Genomic DNA, 16,397 nt, shown 5'->3' on the forward strand with positions numbered 1-16,397 from the left:
AGTAGTTTGGGAGGCTGAAGCAGACGGATCTTCTGAGGTAAGGAGTTCGAGACCAGCCTGGCCAACACGGTGAAACCCTGTCTCTACTAAAAATAGAAAAATTAGCCAGGCATGGTTGTGGGTGCCTATTATCCCAGCTACTCGGGAGGCTGAGGCAGGAGAATTGCTTGAACCCAGGAGGTAGAGGTTGCAGTGAACCAAGATCACTCCACTGCACTCCAGACTTGGCAACATAGGGAGACTCCATCTCAAAAACAAAACAAAACAAAACAAACAAACAACTGAAAGTGGGACATTTGCAGTTATTTTGGTACAGATGAAGTAGAAAGGGTGTCTGCAGAAGAATGCCAAAATAATGATGATAATGATGATGATGTATGGTGCTCATGGAGGGGGTGGTGAGGCAGGAGGTTAATAGGGAGGGTTTGATGGAGGGGTTTTTATTTCAGTTGGTAGAAATAGATTTGATTTGAGAATTTAAGAAAAGAACATTTTGAACTGTGTATGAAAACAAAGCTAGGAAGGATAGGCACAAATGCTTCCACATCTCGCTGCCAAAATGACCTCTTTAAAATACAAAACTGGTCACATCAATTACTTTAAAATATCCTAATGGTATCAAATTGCTAATAATCAATATAAGGCACCTCCCTTCACCACATGATCTAGCCCTTCTTCACTTCTTCAGTCTTTTGTCTTGAACTCCTCCTAAAATTAAACTCTCCATCTTGCGGCCTTCACTGAATAATTATTATTGCAACAATATGCCGTCCTGCATTTTCTAGATCATAGGTTGTTTTCCTTCTACTAAATGGCCGAACACAAGAATCCTGCCTAATTAACCTGTGAGTCTCCAGTATCAAACATGTTTTGGACCTTCAGTAACCACAGTGTTCAATAAACATTTACTAAATGCCTCAGTGTGAGTTTAGCAAGGTATATTAAAGTCCAGAAAATACCAAATACTGGGTACTTGTGAATATGAGACCTAACCCTGGAAAGAGATTCACACTGTTATCTTGCATACTCAAAGAACTCTAGCATGCCAGGGATTTTTTTTTTTTTCAAGAGAAAATCATGCCATTTTCACCATCCTGCCAGGATGCTCTCTGTACTGAATGTGATTGGGCAATGGCAGAGGCTTAAGAGCTGAAAATGACCACTGAACTTGCTATTGACAACTGTCTTCATTACCTCCTCCCTAGAGAAAAACATAATTACACAGTTGCCACGCTTAGTTTAAAGAACACTGTGCTCTATGTCTAAAAATCACTTATAGTTTTTAGGATTGTTTAAGACAGAGTTTTATTTTTAAATTATTTTTAAAGTGAGAATTCAGTCTACAGGGAGGCTATTTTTCTTATGTTTTAGTTTTCAGCATATTCATGTTTAAAAAACAATTAGATGATTTAATTAGGTATTTCCTTATAATAAATGTCGTTTTTAGCAAGTGACATACCAAGTTACTAAGATTTCTAGTATTAAAATGATCAGATAAAGAAAAAAAGAAAACATAATTTTAGAAGATGTATAAAAGTGGAATTCATCTATGCCACCTAATTTATTGAGCTGTGTTGCTCCAGACTTAAGAGACAAATCTGAGGCTAAAAAAGAGAGAATTTTAGTCATAATTAGAATATTAACTTGCTATATCACCTTTGGTTAACAATTAACATCATTAAATATAAAATATTTTCCATTTTCTTCTCTTATGAGATAAATGATCAATTATCTTGCATACTCAGAAAAATGAAATAAATAAGGCATACTAAAAACTCATCAGGGCTTAATCCTTCACAGAGTTTGAAAATATGGAGAATTCTTACCATTAAAAATTATAGGCCGGGTGTGGTGGCTCAAGCCTGTAATCCTAGCACTTTAGGAGGCCGAGGTGGGCAGATCACGAGGTCAGGGTTTCGAGACCATCCTGGCCAACATAGTGAAACCCTGTCTCTACTAAAAATACAAAAAAAATTAGCAGGGCGTGGTGGCAGGCGCCTGTAGTCCCAGCTTCTCGGGAGGCTGAGGCAGGAGAATGGCGTGAACCTGGGAGGCGGAGCTTGCAGTGAGTGGAGATGGTGCCACTGCACTCCAGCCTGGGGGACAGAGCAAGACTCTCTCTCTCTCAAAAAAAAAATTCTACTAACATTTATACAGAGTTTCTCTAAATCTATAATTTAGAAAACTAAATTGTAATCTATAATAAAACATAATTTACTACTTGATTGGTATATTAGAGAGAATAAAAGGTATAGCTGAAAAATATCTTTAAATTTTTTTAGGAAATTTTCTTTATTTTACAGACTTCAAATGAGGCTCAGAGAAAGTAACTAGAAAACCCAGAATAAGAATCCAGAACTTTTGGCTCCCAATTTAAAATTTTAGTTATTTTCCTCTATATATACTTGCATCTTCTGAGATCATACACCCTAAAAGCAACGAGCAATTGTTAATAAGCTTTCCTACATACAAAAAAAATGTATCTTATTGTTTTTCCTGTATGGCTTTGTCCTCATATGTATCTAGTCATTTATAATTTTATTTGCCTCTGTCACTTTGCAACTCTCCTAGCAAGTTTCAGCAGTTAACAACATATCCACCCCAGTCAGGCAATTTTTTTTTAAACACTGCCTAGCCCCTCTAAAAATCCTTGATGGATACTAATTCCGGAGAAAAACATTTGCATTATTACTTACATTTCTTAACAAGAAAAATTCTAAACAGAGACTTTATTTTTAGTATAGGCAACCTACAAATTACATGTTAAACCCTACCTGACTCACCACTGTGCTCATTTGTCAATTCAGTGAGACACTATACAGTCTTCTCTTGGTATCTAGGGGTGATTGGTTCCAGGACCCTAACCCAACTTCCTATATGGAAATCTGTGGATGCTCCAGTTCTTGATATAAAAGGCTATAGTATTTATTTATAGCCTACCCACATCCTCCTCCTTTATACTTTAAATCACCTCTAGAATACTTATAATACCTAACAAAATCTAAATGCTATATAAATAGTTGTTATTTTTTTATTTGTATTATTGTATATTGTTGTACTATAATTTTTTTTGACAGGGTCTCAGTCTGTCACTCTGGCTGGAGTACATTAGCTTAATCATGGCTTATTGCAGCCTTGACCTCCTCAGCTCAAGCAACTCTCCCTCCTTAGCCTCCCAAGTAGCTGGGACCTCTATAAAAATATTTTGTAGAGATGAGGTCTCACTACTTTGCCCAGGCTGGTCTTGAACTACTGGGCTCAAACAATTATCCTGCCTTAGCCACCCAAAGTGTTGGGATTATAGGCATGTGCCACTGTACCCAGTCATATTATAATTTTTAATTTAATTTTTTGTTTTTCCAGTATCTTTGATCTATAGTTTATTGAATCCATGGATGCAGAACCCATAGGGAGAGCCAACTGGTACTCTGAAGTTCATCTAGGTGATCAGGATGAACTGAGATTACCGTTAAGTAGGTGAGCTAATGCGAAATGCATGGCCTTTTTCATGCGATAAACCTGACAACATAGTTGTTTACTTTTAGTGTATAACAGTAGCTTTTTTCAGATAAAGTATAACGGATATAATAAATCCATCCCTTTTTGTTATCCATTCCCTATTGGTATCAAATCCACACATAAGCCTTTTGATAATATTGTAACTATGAAAATAAATGACTGTCCTTGAAAAAATATTAGCATGTGATATAATTTGAATATTTACCCACCCAAATCTCATGTTGAAATGTAATCCCCAATGTTGAAAGTGGAACCTGGTCGGGGGTGATATGATCATGGGGGTGGATTTCTCATGAATGGTTTAGCACCATCTTCTTGATGCTGTCCTCCTGATAGTGAGTGCGTTCTCAGGAGATTTGATTGTTTAAAAGCATGTGGCACCTTCTTCACCCCTCCTGCTCCTGCTCCCAGCACATAGGATGCCCGTGCCCTCTTTGCCTTCCACTGGAGGCTTCCTGAGGCCTTCCAAGAAGCAAATGCCACTATGCTTCCTGTACAGCCTGCACAACCATGAGCCAATTAATCCCCTTTTTTATAAATTACCCAGTCTCAGGTATTTCTTATGGCAGTGCAAGAACAGTCTAACAGAGTATGTTATGAGTATGATATTAACAATAGTTAATATCTATGTATCTCTCACCAAGCATAACAATATTTATACTATACAACCATGTGTTGTTTTAACTTGGTATGAAATTTTGTAGTAAGAATTAATTCAATACTGATTCTGAGTGTATTAGTCCACTTTTACACTGCTATAAAGATACTACCTGAGACTGGGTAATTTATAAGGGAAAGAGGTTTAATTGACTCACAGTTCTGCATGGCTCGGGAATCCTCAGGGAACTAACAATCATGGTAGAAGGCAAAGGAGAAACAAGTACCTTCTTTACAAGGTGGAGGAGAAAAAGAAAGAGAGAAAGGGGAAGTACCAGCCACTTATCAAAAAAACAGATCTTGTTAAGAACAAACTCACTATCAGGAGAACATCATGAGGGAAACCGCCCCCATGATCTCATCACCTCCCACCATGTGCCTCCCTAGACAGGTGGGAATTACAATTTGGATTAGAATTCAAGATGAGATTTGGGTGGGCATACAGCTAAACTCTATCACTGAGTAATGTCATTCCCTTTGCATTTCATCATAGTCTTTGAAGGATTTGGGGCTCTGCACTCCTACTAGATGTATCCTTGAAAAAAATCCGAATGTCATGTTCTTCAGCAAAAGCCAATTACCTATAACTTCCCTACAAAAGATGCCATATTCATTCATAGTTTTACGTACATTATTTCATTCACTTCTGTCTGGTTGTAATTTTTATCTCTCTCAGTAACACTATTGATTTGTGTGTAATATTATATAGAAAGACTTCCTCTTTCCCCAAATGATTTAGTGTACTTCTAACTTTCCTGTTTTATGCTGAATTTGTTTAAATATTTTGGGGATGTCAGTAGGGAAAAAAAGGAATAAACATTCATATGTTATGCATCTAACTAGATAACATCTAAATCCTGTAGCAAATCCATTCCTAAGGCCAACCCTATGATTTACAAAACTTAAGCACATGTAAAAAAAAAAAAAAAAAAAAGGATACAGAATTAATTCTCTTAGGTAACATAATTTAGTTTCTGTTCTAGTATTTAACTCTCATCATAAGATATAAGACATTGTTTTTAAGTTGTGAGGATAAAGGGTACAAAATTATACTAGCATTGTGTAGTACGTAGTGATCACTCAATATATTCAAGAAATAAAATATCTGTTGAATAAATTTAAATGTTAACATAATACACAGAAATTAAAACCACCTAAACAATTATATTTTACCTTTTCACCTTTAGATCCCTTGAGACCTCTGACACCATCTGCTCCCTGTGGAATAAATTAGAAGTATTAAGTGACTATAACATTTCACGTTGAAAGTAAATAATGTGAAAACAATTTAATGTTACCTTTACTCCTCTGGGGCCAGGGTAGCCAATAGGACCTTGTGGACCAGGAGGACCCTGAAATAGATTAGTTACCACTTATACATATAATAAATTGAAAGTGCTACTCATTTACATACTATAATTTTACCACATAATCTACAAGGATATGGTTTTTTTCTACTGCTAATATTTGATAAAGACTTTTTGGTAGTTTATTCTTTATTTCTATAATCAGATATGATGAAAAAAACATGTAACTAGCACTACTCACTCCAAATTTATTATGTCATATATTCATACTAAAAATACAATATTGAAATGGACTAATAAGGCAAATCTTACAAGCATGTAAAATAATATAAACAATTCAAAAATTAATAACTAGATTTTTAACCTAAAATATGCTATAGTGAATGTCTATAACAGACAGCTACTGAAAAACTAACAAGATTGATAATTTCAAATAGAAAATTATAAATTAGTAGCATTCACTTCATCAAGAATATAATCAAAATAATATACCTTCCACAAGCTGTTTTTTTCTCTAGTCTACACAGATAAAACATTCTATCAATCATAATTTCCTCAGTAATGCTGAAATTTTAATAGTTTTAAAAGAATTCAAAACAACCGTAAACAAAATGATCCTACCCCTGCTACTGCAATCTAAAGTACTAACATTAAATATGCACATATTACATTTCACTTTGATATTTTAATAGCCATTGGTCTTAATTTAACATTTTATTAGATAATGGTTACCAGAAAGTAATAAGTAATAATAAAATTGGGGTTACATAAGCAGTTCAGTAACATTGAGTAATTCTTGTCCAATTTCATTGTTTTATATCATTACCATTTACTCCATATATAATACACATGCAGAATGTGCACGTATCCCTAGCCATGGGAATATTTTTTAAAAAGAGAGAACATAGTCTAATTTCTAAAATTACTGATATAAAATTAAAAGTAGTCTAAGATATCTTTTTTATACCCAAAATAACTATATGAACAGGATTTATATATATGAGATGACCAAATTAAGGCATTTTCTCCTGGAAATTTATAGGACATTTAAATGGATACTTTGGAACCTACCAGAGCACCCTTTTCTCCAGACTGGCCTTCTTTCCCAGGATGACCCTATATTTAGCAAAAACATACACTGATAAGATGTAATATAAACATAGTTGATAATACTATGAAAGTATTTCTTTTGTTAAGAAATCTACTAAGATCTTACTCTTTAAGTTTCAAAAACATTAAACACTTTTGCATCAGTGTGTATGGCTTTAAATAAATTGGAAACTATGGCATTTGGAAGTAAACATGATAAGCTTATATTTGATGGATGTAAGCTTCTTCAAATACATAATGCGTTTGAGAGAGCTTAGAAAAAGCACATAAAATAATACATATTGTTCATTAACAATTCAACCCCAGCCTCAATTAGAGCCTTACATAAATGTATTTAAATCTGCCTTATATTTAGCAAATTAATCAAATGATCATATGTGCACCTTCAAAGGGGCACTAAGACATGTGGATGAGACATTTGAAAATACAGCAAGATCATAAATACTAACAGTTTTAATAATCAACTTATTGAGATTCAGTAAATAAAAATATATAGCCACATCACAATTATACTCAATAACAAGGAGAGGTAGGATGAGAAATCTTACATCCTAGCACTACAAAATCTGAATATGCAGTTTAAAGAGGAAAAAAATCTGTAAATAACAGACGTTTTAATATAATAACTGTAGGCCGGGTGCAGTGGCTCACGCCTGTAATCCCAGCACTTTGGGAGGCAGAGGCAGGCGGATCACAAGGTCAGGAGATCGAGACCATCCTGGCTAACACAGTGAAACCCCGTCTCTACTAAAAATACAAAAAATTAGCCGGGCATGGTGGCGGGTGCCTGTAGTCCCAGCTACTCGGGAGGCTGAGGCAGGAGAATGGCGTGAACTCGGGAGGCGGAGCTTGCAGCGAGCCAAGATTGCGCCGCTGCACTCCAGCCTGGGCGACAGAGTGAGACTCCATCTCAAAAAAAAAAAAAAAAAAAAAAAATATATATATATATATATATATATATAAAATAACTGTGGAGATTACATAATTACATTATTTATTACTATTTAAAGGGAAATAACAAATATTGCTATATTTCCAGAAAAGGAAGAAATCCCTGAAGGCTAAGATATTTTCATGAAAGATGTCAGAAAATTTATGAATGGTAAAGAACTTCACCTGGACTCATAGAAACAGATACTTTGAAAAGGAGGAGAAGATGTAAGGGCTTTCTAGGAGAGGAAACAGGTTGGGAAAGGTAAGATGATAGAAATTTTAGATCATGCTAAGAAAATGTTAGTGGAACTGCTTACCTGGAGCTAATGGTTAAGGAGGAAGTAAAAAAAAAAAAAAAAAAAAAAATATATATATATATATATATGACATTCGGGGGAGGTTCTGGCTTAGAGTGCCAAATGAGTTACTACAAAAGCCACTGTGAGCTCATTAAAGATTTTGCAATATGGAAGTGACATGATAAAAGGTATTTTATAGAGATCAATATTTAATTACTGGCTCAATTTATTTTTATTGCTAACCTCATATAATCATTTCTAAAACACATGTAAAATCTATTTTTAAAGATAATGTAAAGAAATTTTAATGACCAGGTAGCTGTTACTTACAGGAGGCCCATCAGCACCAGGAAGCCCAGCAAGTCCTGGTTTTCCTTGTGGTCCCTTATAAAATAGAGAAAAAAAATCATTAAAAAATAAAAATAATTTTAAAAAGCTTTAACTTGTACATATACTACTAATGAAATTCTTATCCTGAGTCACTGGCTTGAATCCGTAAGTAATAACCATTTAAATAACTTTTAAATACATTATATGGAGGAAATGCCAGGTAAAGCTAAAATAAAACTAAATTTAACATGTCAAAGGTATGCTAGGTTTTAGCCTTCTTATAATCTTAGATGTGTCTTTTTTTAAATTAGCAAATTAGTTTTTGAATACCACAATAAACTGAAGCTTAGAGAACAAAAAGGAAAGCAATATACGTCAGAAATATATTGATTCATATCATTAAAGAGGTAAAGATTGTATTATTTCCCTCAATAAAATTAATAAGTACTAATTCAAAAAATTACATAGTAACATTGATGAAACACCATTAATTATTAAAATATTTTGTGCAATGTTATTGTATGATAGTTATTCATAGAAAATGAAGGAAAGTAAATCGATTTTAATGTAAAAAGAACATATCCTAATAGGTAACCAACAAGATAATAATAAAGTAATAATTCAACAGATTAATCCCTGTTTAACGACACAGAGTTTCAAATCACATTGGACATGACCATTTCTAAGTCTGGAACATGGTAAGAATCACTACTACAAGACTCAAACCTTTTCTTGGGAGAAAAGTAGACATTCTTCTAAGAATATTAAATTTATCAAGTTCCCAGAGCCCAGGTCATTATTATTGACACATCAAGTTATTGTCCAGGATTCAGAATCAATAGGAAGGTCAAGGACATATCAGCAAGCCTAAATGCTGGACATATTTTTGAGCTTTTTCCATTCTTAGGGAGTAAAGTATAATCTTGTATTCATATTGCCCGACATTGCAGTTTTACAAGAAAGTTTCAACCAAATCAGCATAGAACAAAATAACCTTTAAATTGAAAAATTAAGATTTTTTAACCAAAAGTAATTGCATCTCATTTAAAGGACTTGAATGTTTCAATCCTCTTCACCAGTCTGCAAAAGTCATATTCAATCAAGTAATTTAACACCTTGTAATAAGTATCATAAAACACAAAATTTTTACTGTCATCATTCTGCCTGTCATTTAAATTACCTTTCGCTCTCGACAGTGGTTTTATTTCTTCAAAGCGAAATGTAGTATACAAACAATTATTTCATTAATTATTATTATCAGCAAATGCGATATTTTTATGACAATGACCTTTTGGGTAATAAATATTGCACAGAATTTTTATGTTGCTATGTATTTGAGAATAGACAAGAGGCCGGGCACGGTGGCGGCTCACGCCTGTAATCCCAGCACTTTGGGAGGCCTAGATGGGCTGATCACTTGAGGCCAGGAATTTGAGACCAGCCGAGGCAACATGGTGAAACTCCATCTCTACTAAAAATACAATAATTAGCAGGGCCTGGTGGCGCATGCCTGTAATCCCAGCTACTAGGGAGGCTGAGACAGGAGGATTGCTTGAACCCAGGAGGCAGAGGTTGCAGTGAGCAGAGATGGCTCCACTGCACTCCAGCCTGGGTGGCAGAGTGAGACCCCCTCCTCAAAAAATAATGATAATAATAATAAAATAAGTAATAGGCAAGTTATATTAAAACTCTTGCACTATAAGATGGTTATTTAAACAAACTAAAATTAAGACATCTCTTTTAGAATGGAAGTTCCATGACAGCAGAATATCTTGTCTGCTTTCTTAACTGTTTGCTGTTTCCCTGAAGGGATGGGAAAAAAAAGTTAAAAGGACGTATATGTTTAGATTTTAATAAAATAGTTAAAGTTTATTGAATGTTTCTATGTTCTATGTTAGGCAATTTATGTGCATCATCCACATTCTCAAAGAATTGCGAGAAATAGCATCAATTAAGAGTTTAGGTAAATTAGCCAATGCTAATATGTGGCAGCGCTGCAATCTGGATGAACTTAGGTTTTTTTTTCTTAAGCTTTATTGAAGTATAATTGATATACCATAAATTCATCCTTTATAGGTGAACAATTCCACGATTGTTAGTATAACAGAATTGTACAATCATCCCCACTATCTAATTTTGGAACATTTTTATTACCCAAAAAAGAAACTTTAGGTACTTATCCACGTCTTCAAAGTTCCTCCCTTTAACTAATATTTATTTTGTGTCTTGTTATTTTATACTGGACTCAGAGAGTTATGTAACATCAATTGCTACTAAGCAACTAATATATGAGTGAACTCAGAAATTAAATCACAGGAAATATTTAGGAGATACCACAATTTATCACAGGATATATTTGGTATATTTATCAAAAATGTCAGAAAAAACAATTGAATATTTTATCTATTTTAGTTAATTAACTTAAATTTTATGAAATATTTTGACCAAAAATAAAAGCACAGGCTATAATAAGTTAATACAAAACATTGTTCTTGGATAGTAAAAACATATGACATTAGTTAAATTGTATTAAAATGTTAAATTATACCATGATACAATTAAACATTACTATTTATCAAATTTTCAAAGAGAAGCCTCTTGAGCCAGAATAAATAAATCATAGTTATCATTCAAAATAAAAGTAATAGCTTGTACTTTTTAATATAGATGTAATATAATATTTATATTGTAGATGTATTATCATTAAAAAGTGTTTTCCTCATATTTTTGAGTACCTTTCTCCTTTTGATAGTAAGAGATTGGTTTTGAACCTACTGGCTGGATATATTCAGATCACAGGCAGAAGCAGTATGTACATAAAACAGCTCTCTTCTTACCACTAGAAATGCAGTAAACTAGATTATATATTTTATCTGGCTTGGCGCAGGTAATTCAGACATAACAACTTTTCCTCTTAATAATCTAGTACATACATGATAAAATCATGGTAGAAAATTTAATAGGTGCATGTGTCAAGTGCAATGTAAAATAAATATAGTATATTTTTAATGCAGTAATCTAAAATGTGAGTGACCCAGATTAAACTCCCTTATCTAAATATTAAAAATAACCTTTAGAACCTAACATAACTCACAGGACATTTTCCAATAGTGCTGTGCAGCTATGTCCAAAATATCCATAGAAAAAAGTACTTTCAAAACCACTTAAATCTGATATGTCTGCTCTTACATCTCAATATTAAGACAAATAATCCAATTAGAATATTAACCAAAAGAGTTTAATAGCTATTTTATCAAAGAAATTATATAAATGGCCAATAAGCACATGAAAGGATGTTCAACAAAAGTAGTGATTAGGAAAATGCAAATTACAACCACAATGAGATACCATTTCACACCAACAAGAATGATCGTAATCAAGAAGACAGACAATAACCAGCATTAAGTGACAATGTGGAGAAATTACTATCCCCATACATGGTTACTTGGAAGGAAAAATGGTACAATCGATTTGGAAAAGAGTGGAATTCACAAAATATTAAATAGAAGTTTGCCATAACCCAAGAATTCTGCTTCTAAGTATATACCAAAAAGAAATGAAAACACATCTATACAAAGACTTGTATGCAATTATTCACTACAGCACTGGTATGGATAATAGTGAAAAAGTATAAACCACATATTCTATCAACTGCCAAATAAAAGTAAACAGAATCTGGTATACCCAATCAATGGAACAATATGAGAACAAAATAAGGAGCAAAGTACTAATATATGTATGCTACAGCATGGATGAACCTAAAATGAAAGAAATCAGACATAAAGGTCACATACACATTCATATGATTAAATCATATGTTAAATTTATTCATAAGTTTCATTCATATGAAATATTCAGAAAACTCAAATCTATAGAGACAGAAAGCAAATTAATTGTTAGCTAGGTCTGAGGGGGTGAAAACAGGGACTGAATATTAACACAAGGATTATTTCTGGAGTGGTATAAGTATTCTGAAACTTAGACTGTAGCACAACTGTAACTTTAGTAAAAATAATTAACTTGTACACTTAAAACAAGTGAATATTTATAGTATTTAAATTACACTTTGATAAAGCTATTAGTTTTTTTTAATTGACATGTTTGCAGAAATCAACAAAAATTATGAAAGAAAAAAGGTGTTGGAAAGAGCCAGCTAAAAATGCGCTATGACTACAGGGGACAAAATACTACTCAAGGAATCTCACAGTGGAGATCAGGGAAAATGACATGTGTTTAATTATAGATTTATTCTTGTTTTGATCCAGACATTGAGTTATTAACAAGAACATCATTTGCCATTTATCACAGGCAATGGCAACTTCACACTTTTCCCTTCATCATATCTTCCTACAAATCTTTCGTCACAGCAAACTTAATTACTTTTTTGTAAAATAATGAGAAAGAAAAGGAGACCTAAACTAAAGAGAAAATATTCACGTGTACCGGTATGTTCCTGAAATTAATATAGCTCAGAATGCCACATTTGGAAGCTGTTTAAATGGTAACTGAAGTTTTATCATTCTCAGTTTAAGAACATATGAGTGAAATCTCCCCACACTATATTTCCATGTCAACTCCAGATTAATTCGTTATGTGCTGAGCTATCTAGATATCTTAACAAAAACAGAAGGCAGACCTTATACCTGCCTAAGATTGCTAAAACAAACATGTTCACCAGGCTTTACTAGAACAACAGAGTAACTTACTTTTTCACCAGGAGGACCAATTGGACCTTGCGGACCAGGAAGACCCTATTTTAAAAGAATTTATTTCATATATCAGAAATCAAATCACAGTAATACACTTTTAAAACAGCAAATTATTAGCTCACTATAGTACATAGAGTGAGTTATAAGAATCTGTATATATTCCCATATGCCCCAAAGAATTTTAGAACACGATGAGGAGTTTTACACAAGCTGCTCTTTTTTGCAAAGGGACTATAATGCGATCCTATTCAGAACCCTCCTGCAGGTGGCTATTAGTCCTGGCATTCCCTAAACATTGAATGACTCATTTTTCCCTGGGAAGAGAGGGGCTTCTGCAAGTTTGCTCAAATTTTTTAAAAAAGAAAAGTATATATTTTCGTAAATTCACATTTTAAATATTGCTAGGCCTACATAGGAAATTATGAGGCTGTTGATTTTCTTATGCAAAGACAGCATCTTCTCCCCATTATTTCAAAGGAGCTGCAATGGCTTAGACTTACCTGAGGTCCTGGATTCCCTTGTTGACCTGGAGGCCCAGGCTCCCCTTGGGGACCCTGCCAGAGGAAAATATAAAAAGTTTTTAATGCACTATATTACACAATAGATTTTTTTTCTTCTCAATTGGAAAATACCTCCACCCACCCCCAAACAGTTTTCCCTCAAGAGATTCTGGAAAATATTGCAAAATATTAATGCAAGCTGTATCTAATATACTTAGCAAAGTGTAATAAATCATTATATTTTCAGTTGAGCAAAATAAATGGCTTCTTCGTGCTTACATTCAAATATGAGTTATTTTATCACTATTTGCTACATACCATGTTCCCTTTTGGTCCTGGGGGGCCATCTACACCTGCCATACCCTGCAATGAAGAAAAAGTATGTATGGTTGTCCATATGTTTTGATGCTAAAATAGAAAATCAAAAAGACTAATCTAATAGCATGATACTCACTACCCTACGCGACTAAAAATCATTTTAGGATTTAATGGAAATGAAGAAGAGACAAGACCTATACTTTCTTTTCCATGTCCACATTGGAGACAATCTAGCAACATTTTCCTCTGCATGCTGGGGATGTATCATGAAAAGAGTAAGATAGATAACCAAAAGGAAGATGGAAGGAAAGGAGGGAATGATGAGTTAAAGTGAAAGGCAGCATCTATAGATCTTCAAATATAACAAGGCAATAAACTCTTGGCTCTCTACTGAGGGCTTTTATGGCCTCTAAAAGGTTGGCAACAAGCTTTCCCTAGAAAATCATCAATGTTTCCAGCAATACATACAGGCTGCCCTGGAGCTCCCGGAGTTCCCCTTGGACCCAGCAAACCTCGTGGGCCCTAGGAGAAAAAGAAAAAGTACGCCTTTATAAAAAAAAAAAAAAAAATGCCCTAATAACATGCCTCTTCCAATGAAGAAATCCTAAGGTTATTTTAGAATAAAAATATTTGGACATCTTTTATTAACACACTGAAAGTGATGTCCATAACATAAATATCTAGTGTTTATACTGATCCAAAAGCCAGAATAAATAACAGTTTTTAGCACAGAAACTGTGTTTCTTTGATTCTATAATATTACAATGAATCACTTGGGGAATTTTTAAAATAGGAAACAGTTTAATATTTTCAATAAGACACTTTTGTGTCATTTTTTGATTTCAATGACAGCATTGAACATTATTATTCAATCAGATATACTATATAAATAGAAGAGTCATGATTCTCATTTATTGTACATTTATGTAAATTTCATCTTAAGATAGCATTCACTGAGGAAAGAAAATGATCAGCTGTGTAACTATATATGCAGATTACAGAAAACATTTTTGAGACGTTTCTTAAATTATTATTATTTACACTTGATTTCTCCTTCTGTTCTTTTTCCCCCTCCTGCACTGCACCTGCTCACCTTCTTTTCCTTCTTTACAAAAGTCAATAAAATAATCTAATTTCTCTCCCATTTGCTTGAACTTACTTGACAAGGATCTAAAATGTGGCACAAGGTAGAATGTAGCAATTTAAAACCAAAATTAGGAGGCCTATTTCCAGTTTAGGCATTTTGTTAGCTAGCTTCAAGTAAACCTTCCCAGATCAGTTTCCTCATTTGTAATATTTGTTGGAGAAAAGTGATATAATCCATATGTCTGGTATATTCCAAGTGACATATTTTTTTTTTTCTTTTCTCCAATTTACTTAATAGGTAATAGGATTCATTTCTTCTCAGTACATAAATTTCAGAGCTATTGATGACAGAACAAAAAACAAAACAAAGAAACAGCAACAAAAACTAGGTAAGGTAACTTTTTTGGCTGGAAATATGTTACATTCCACAGATTTTTCCCTCAATTGTCTATGTTTTTTTCTGTAACAAAATAACAGCTCTATATATCCTTTTTAATTTTTTTTGCATGGCAATTATCTGGTTAGCTTAGCTAAGACTGCAATGTTTACCGGGGTTTATCATTGTTTTTATATGTGTAACACCAGTCACTAGTCCTAAAAACTAGAAATATTACTTAAAAATAAAAAGTAAGTTGCTTACAGCTTCACCTGGAAGACCTCTTGGTCCAATTTCTCCATCTTCTCCCTGTCATTGACAAAATTAATGACAGTATAGAACACTTAGACAATGTATCATTTCAACATGATTTTGTTTTACTATGTTTAAGTTTTAAATATTTCATAAAGAAATGAAAAGAAGTATTAATATACCCTCATTCCATCATCACCAGGAGGACCTGGAGGACCTTGTGGACCTCGTTCACCCTGTTAAATCAATACAAATATGATTAGCATATGGAAAAAAGTAGAATGTTTACAAGTCTATCAGGTAGCTATCCAAACAAAATAAAACAGGACATTTGGCAGAGAAAATATATGGTTTACCCTCCTCAAAACATTTTGCCGATAAATCATAATTTAACAACTTTAACTGGCTTTATATGCTAATAATATTTTATAATTATAATATTTTCTTTCATTTTCCAATACAAAAGATTTATATAAAATAAGTATCTTAGTTTTCAGACATTTAATTATTTTGAGCTAAATTGTTTAGAAACTTATTTTGCTGATGATTGTATTAAATATGGATATACTTTGGTGATTCTGACTTAAATATTTTCTACTTCTAAGTAATTTATATTAAATCAGCATAACTCAGGTGACTAAAGAAATTTGGTACTTTTTCAGGAAACCCATCTCACGTGCAGAGACACACATAGACTCAAAATAAAGGGATGGAGGAAGATCTATCAAGCAACTGGAAAACAAAAAAAGGCAGGGGTTGCAATCCTAGTCTCTGATAAAATAGACTTTAAACCAACAAAGATCAAAAGAGACAAAGAAGGCCATTACATAATGGTAAAGGGATCAATTCAACAAGAAGAGCTAACTATCCTAAATATATATGCACCCAATATAGGAGCACCCAGATTCATAAAGCAAGTCCTTAGAGACCTACAAAGGGACTTAAACTCCCACACAATAATAATGGGAGATTTTAACACCCCACTGTCAGCATTAGACAGA

At 33.4% G+C, this 16,397-nt stretch overlaps 1 protein-coding gene across 5 annotated transcripts in view; it reads right to left on the reverse strand.

Annotated features, from left to right (window-relative positions):
- COL11A1 (collagen type XI alpha 1 chain) overlaps positions 1–16,397 on the reverse strand; it is a 223,552-nt gene that overhangs the window by 107,307 nt on the left and 99,848 nt on the right. For all 5 annotated transcript variants that reach the window (XM_063624370.1, XM_063624368.1, XM_063624371.1 and 2 more), the window contains 10 exons: positions 15,579–15,632; positions 15,409–15,453; positions 14,151–14,204; positions 13,683–13,727; positions 13,365–13,418; positions 12,862–12,906; positions 8,156–8,209; positions 6,555–6,599; positions 5,475–5,528; positions 5,350–5,394 (listed from right to left, as the gene is read on the reverse strand). In XM_063624370.1, coding sequence (XP_063480440.1) covers positions 5,350–5,394; positions 5,475–5,528; positions 6,555–6,599; positions 8,156–8,209; positions 12,862–12,906; positions 13,365–13,418; positions 13,683–13,727; positions 14,151–14,204; positions 15,409–15,453; positions 15,579–15,632 — 495 coding nt within the window. The remainder of the gene's footprint in view (positions 1–5,349; positions 5,395–5,474; positions 5,529–6,554; positions 6,600–8,155; positions 8,210–12,861; positions 12,907–13,364; positions 13,419–13,682; positions 13,728–14,150; positions 14,205–15,408; positions 15,454–15,578; positions 15,633–16,397) is intronic.

This window comes from Symphalangus syndactylus, chromosome 12 (assembly GCF_028878055.3).
Source record: "Symphalangus syndactylus isolate Jambi chromosome 12, NHGRI_mSymSyn1-v2.1_pri, whole genome shotgun sequence".
Taxonomy (NCBI): Eukaryota; Metazoa; Chordata; class Mammalia; order Primates; family Hylobatidae; genus Symphalangus; species Symphalangus syndactylus.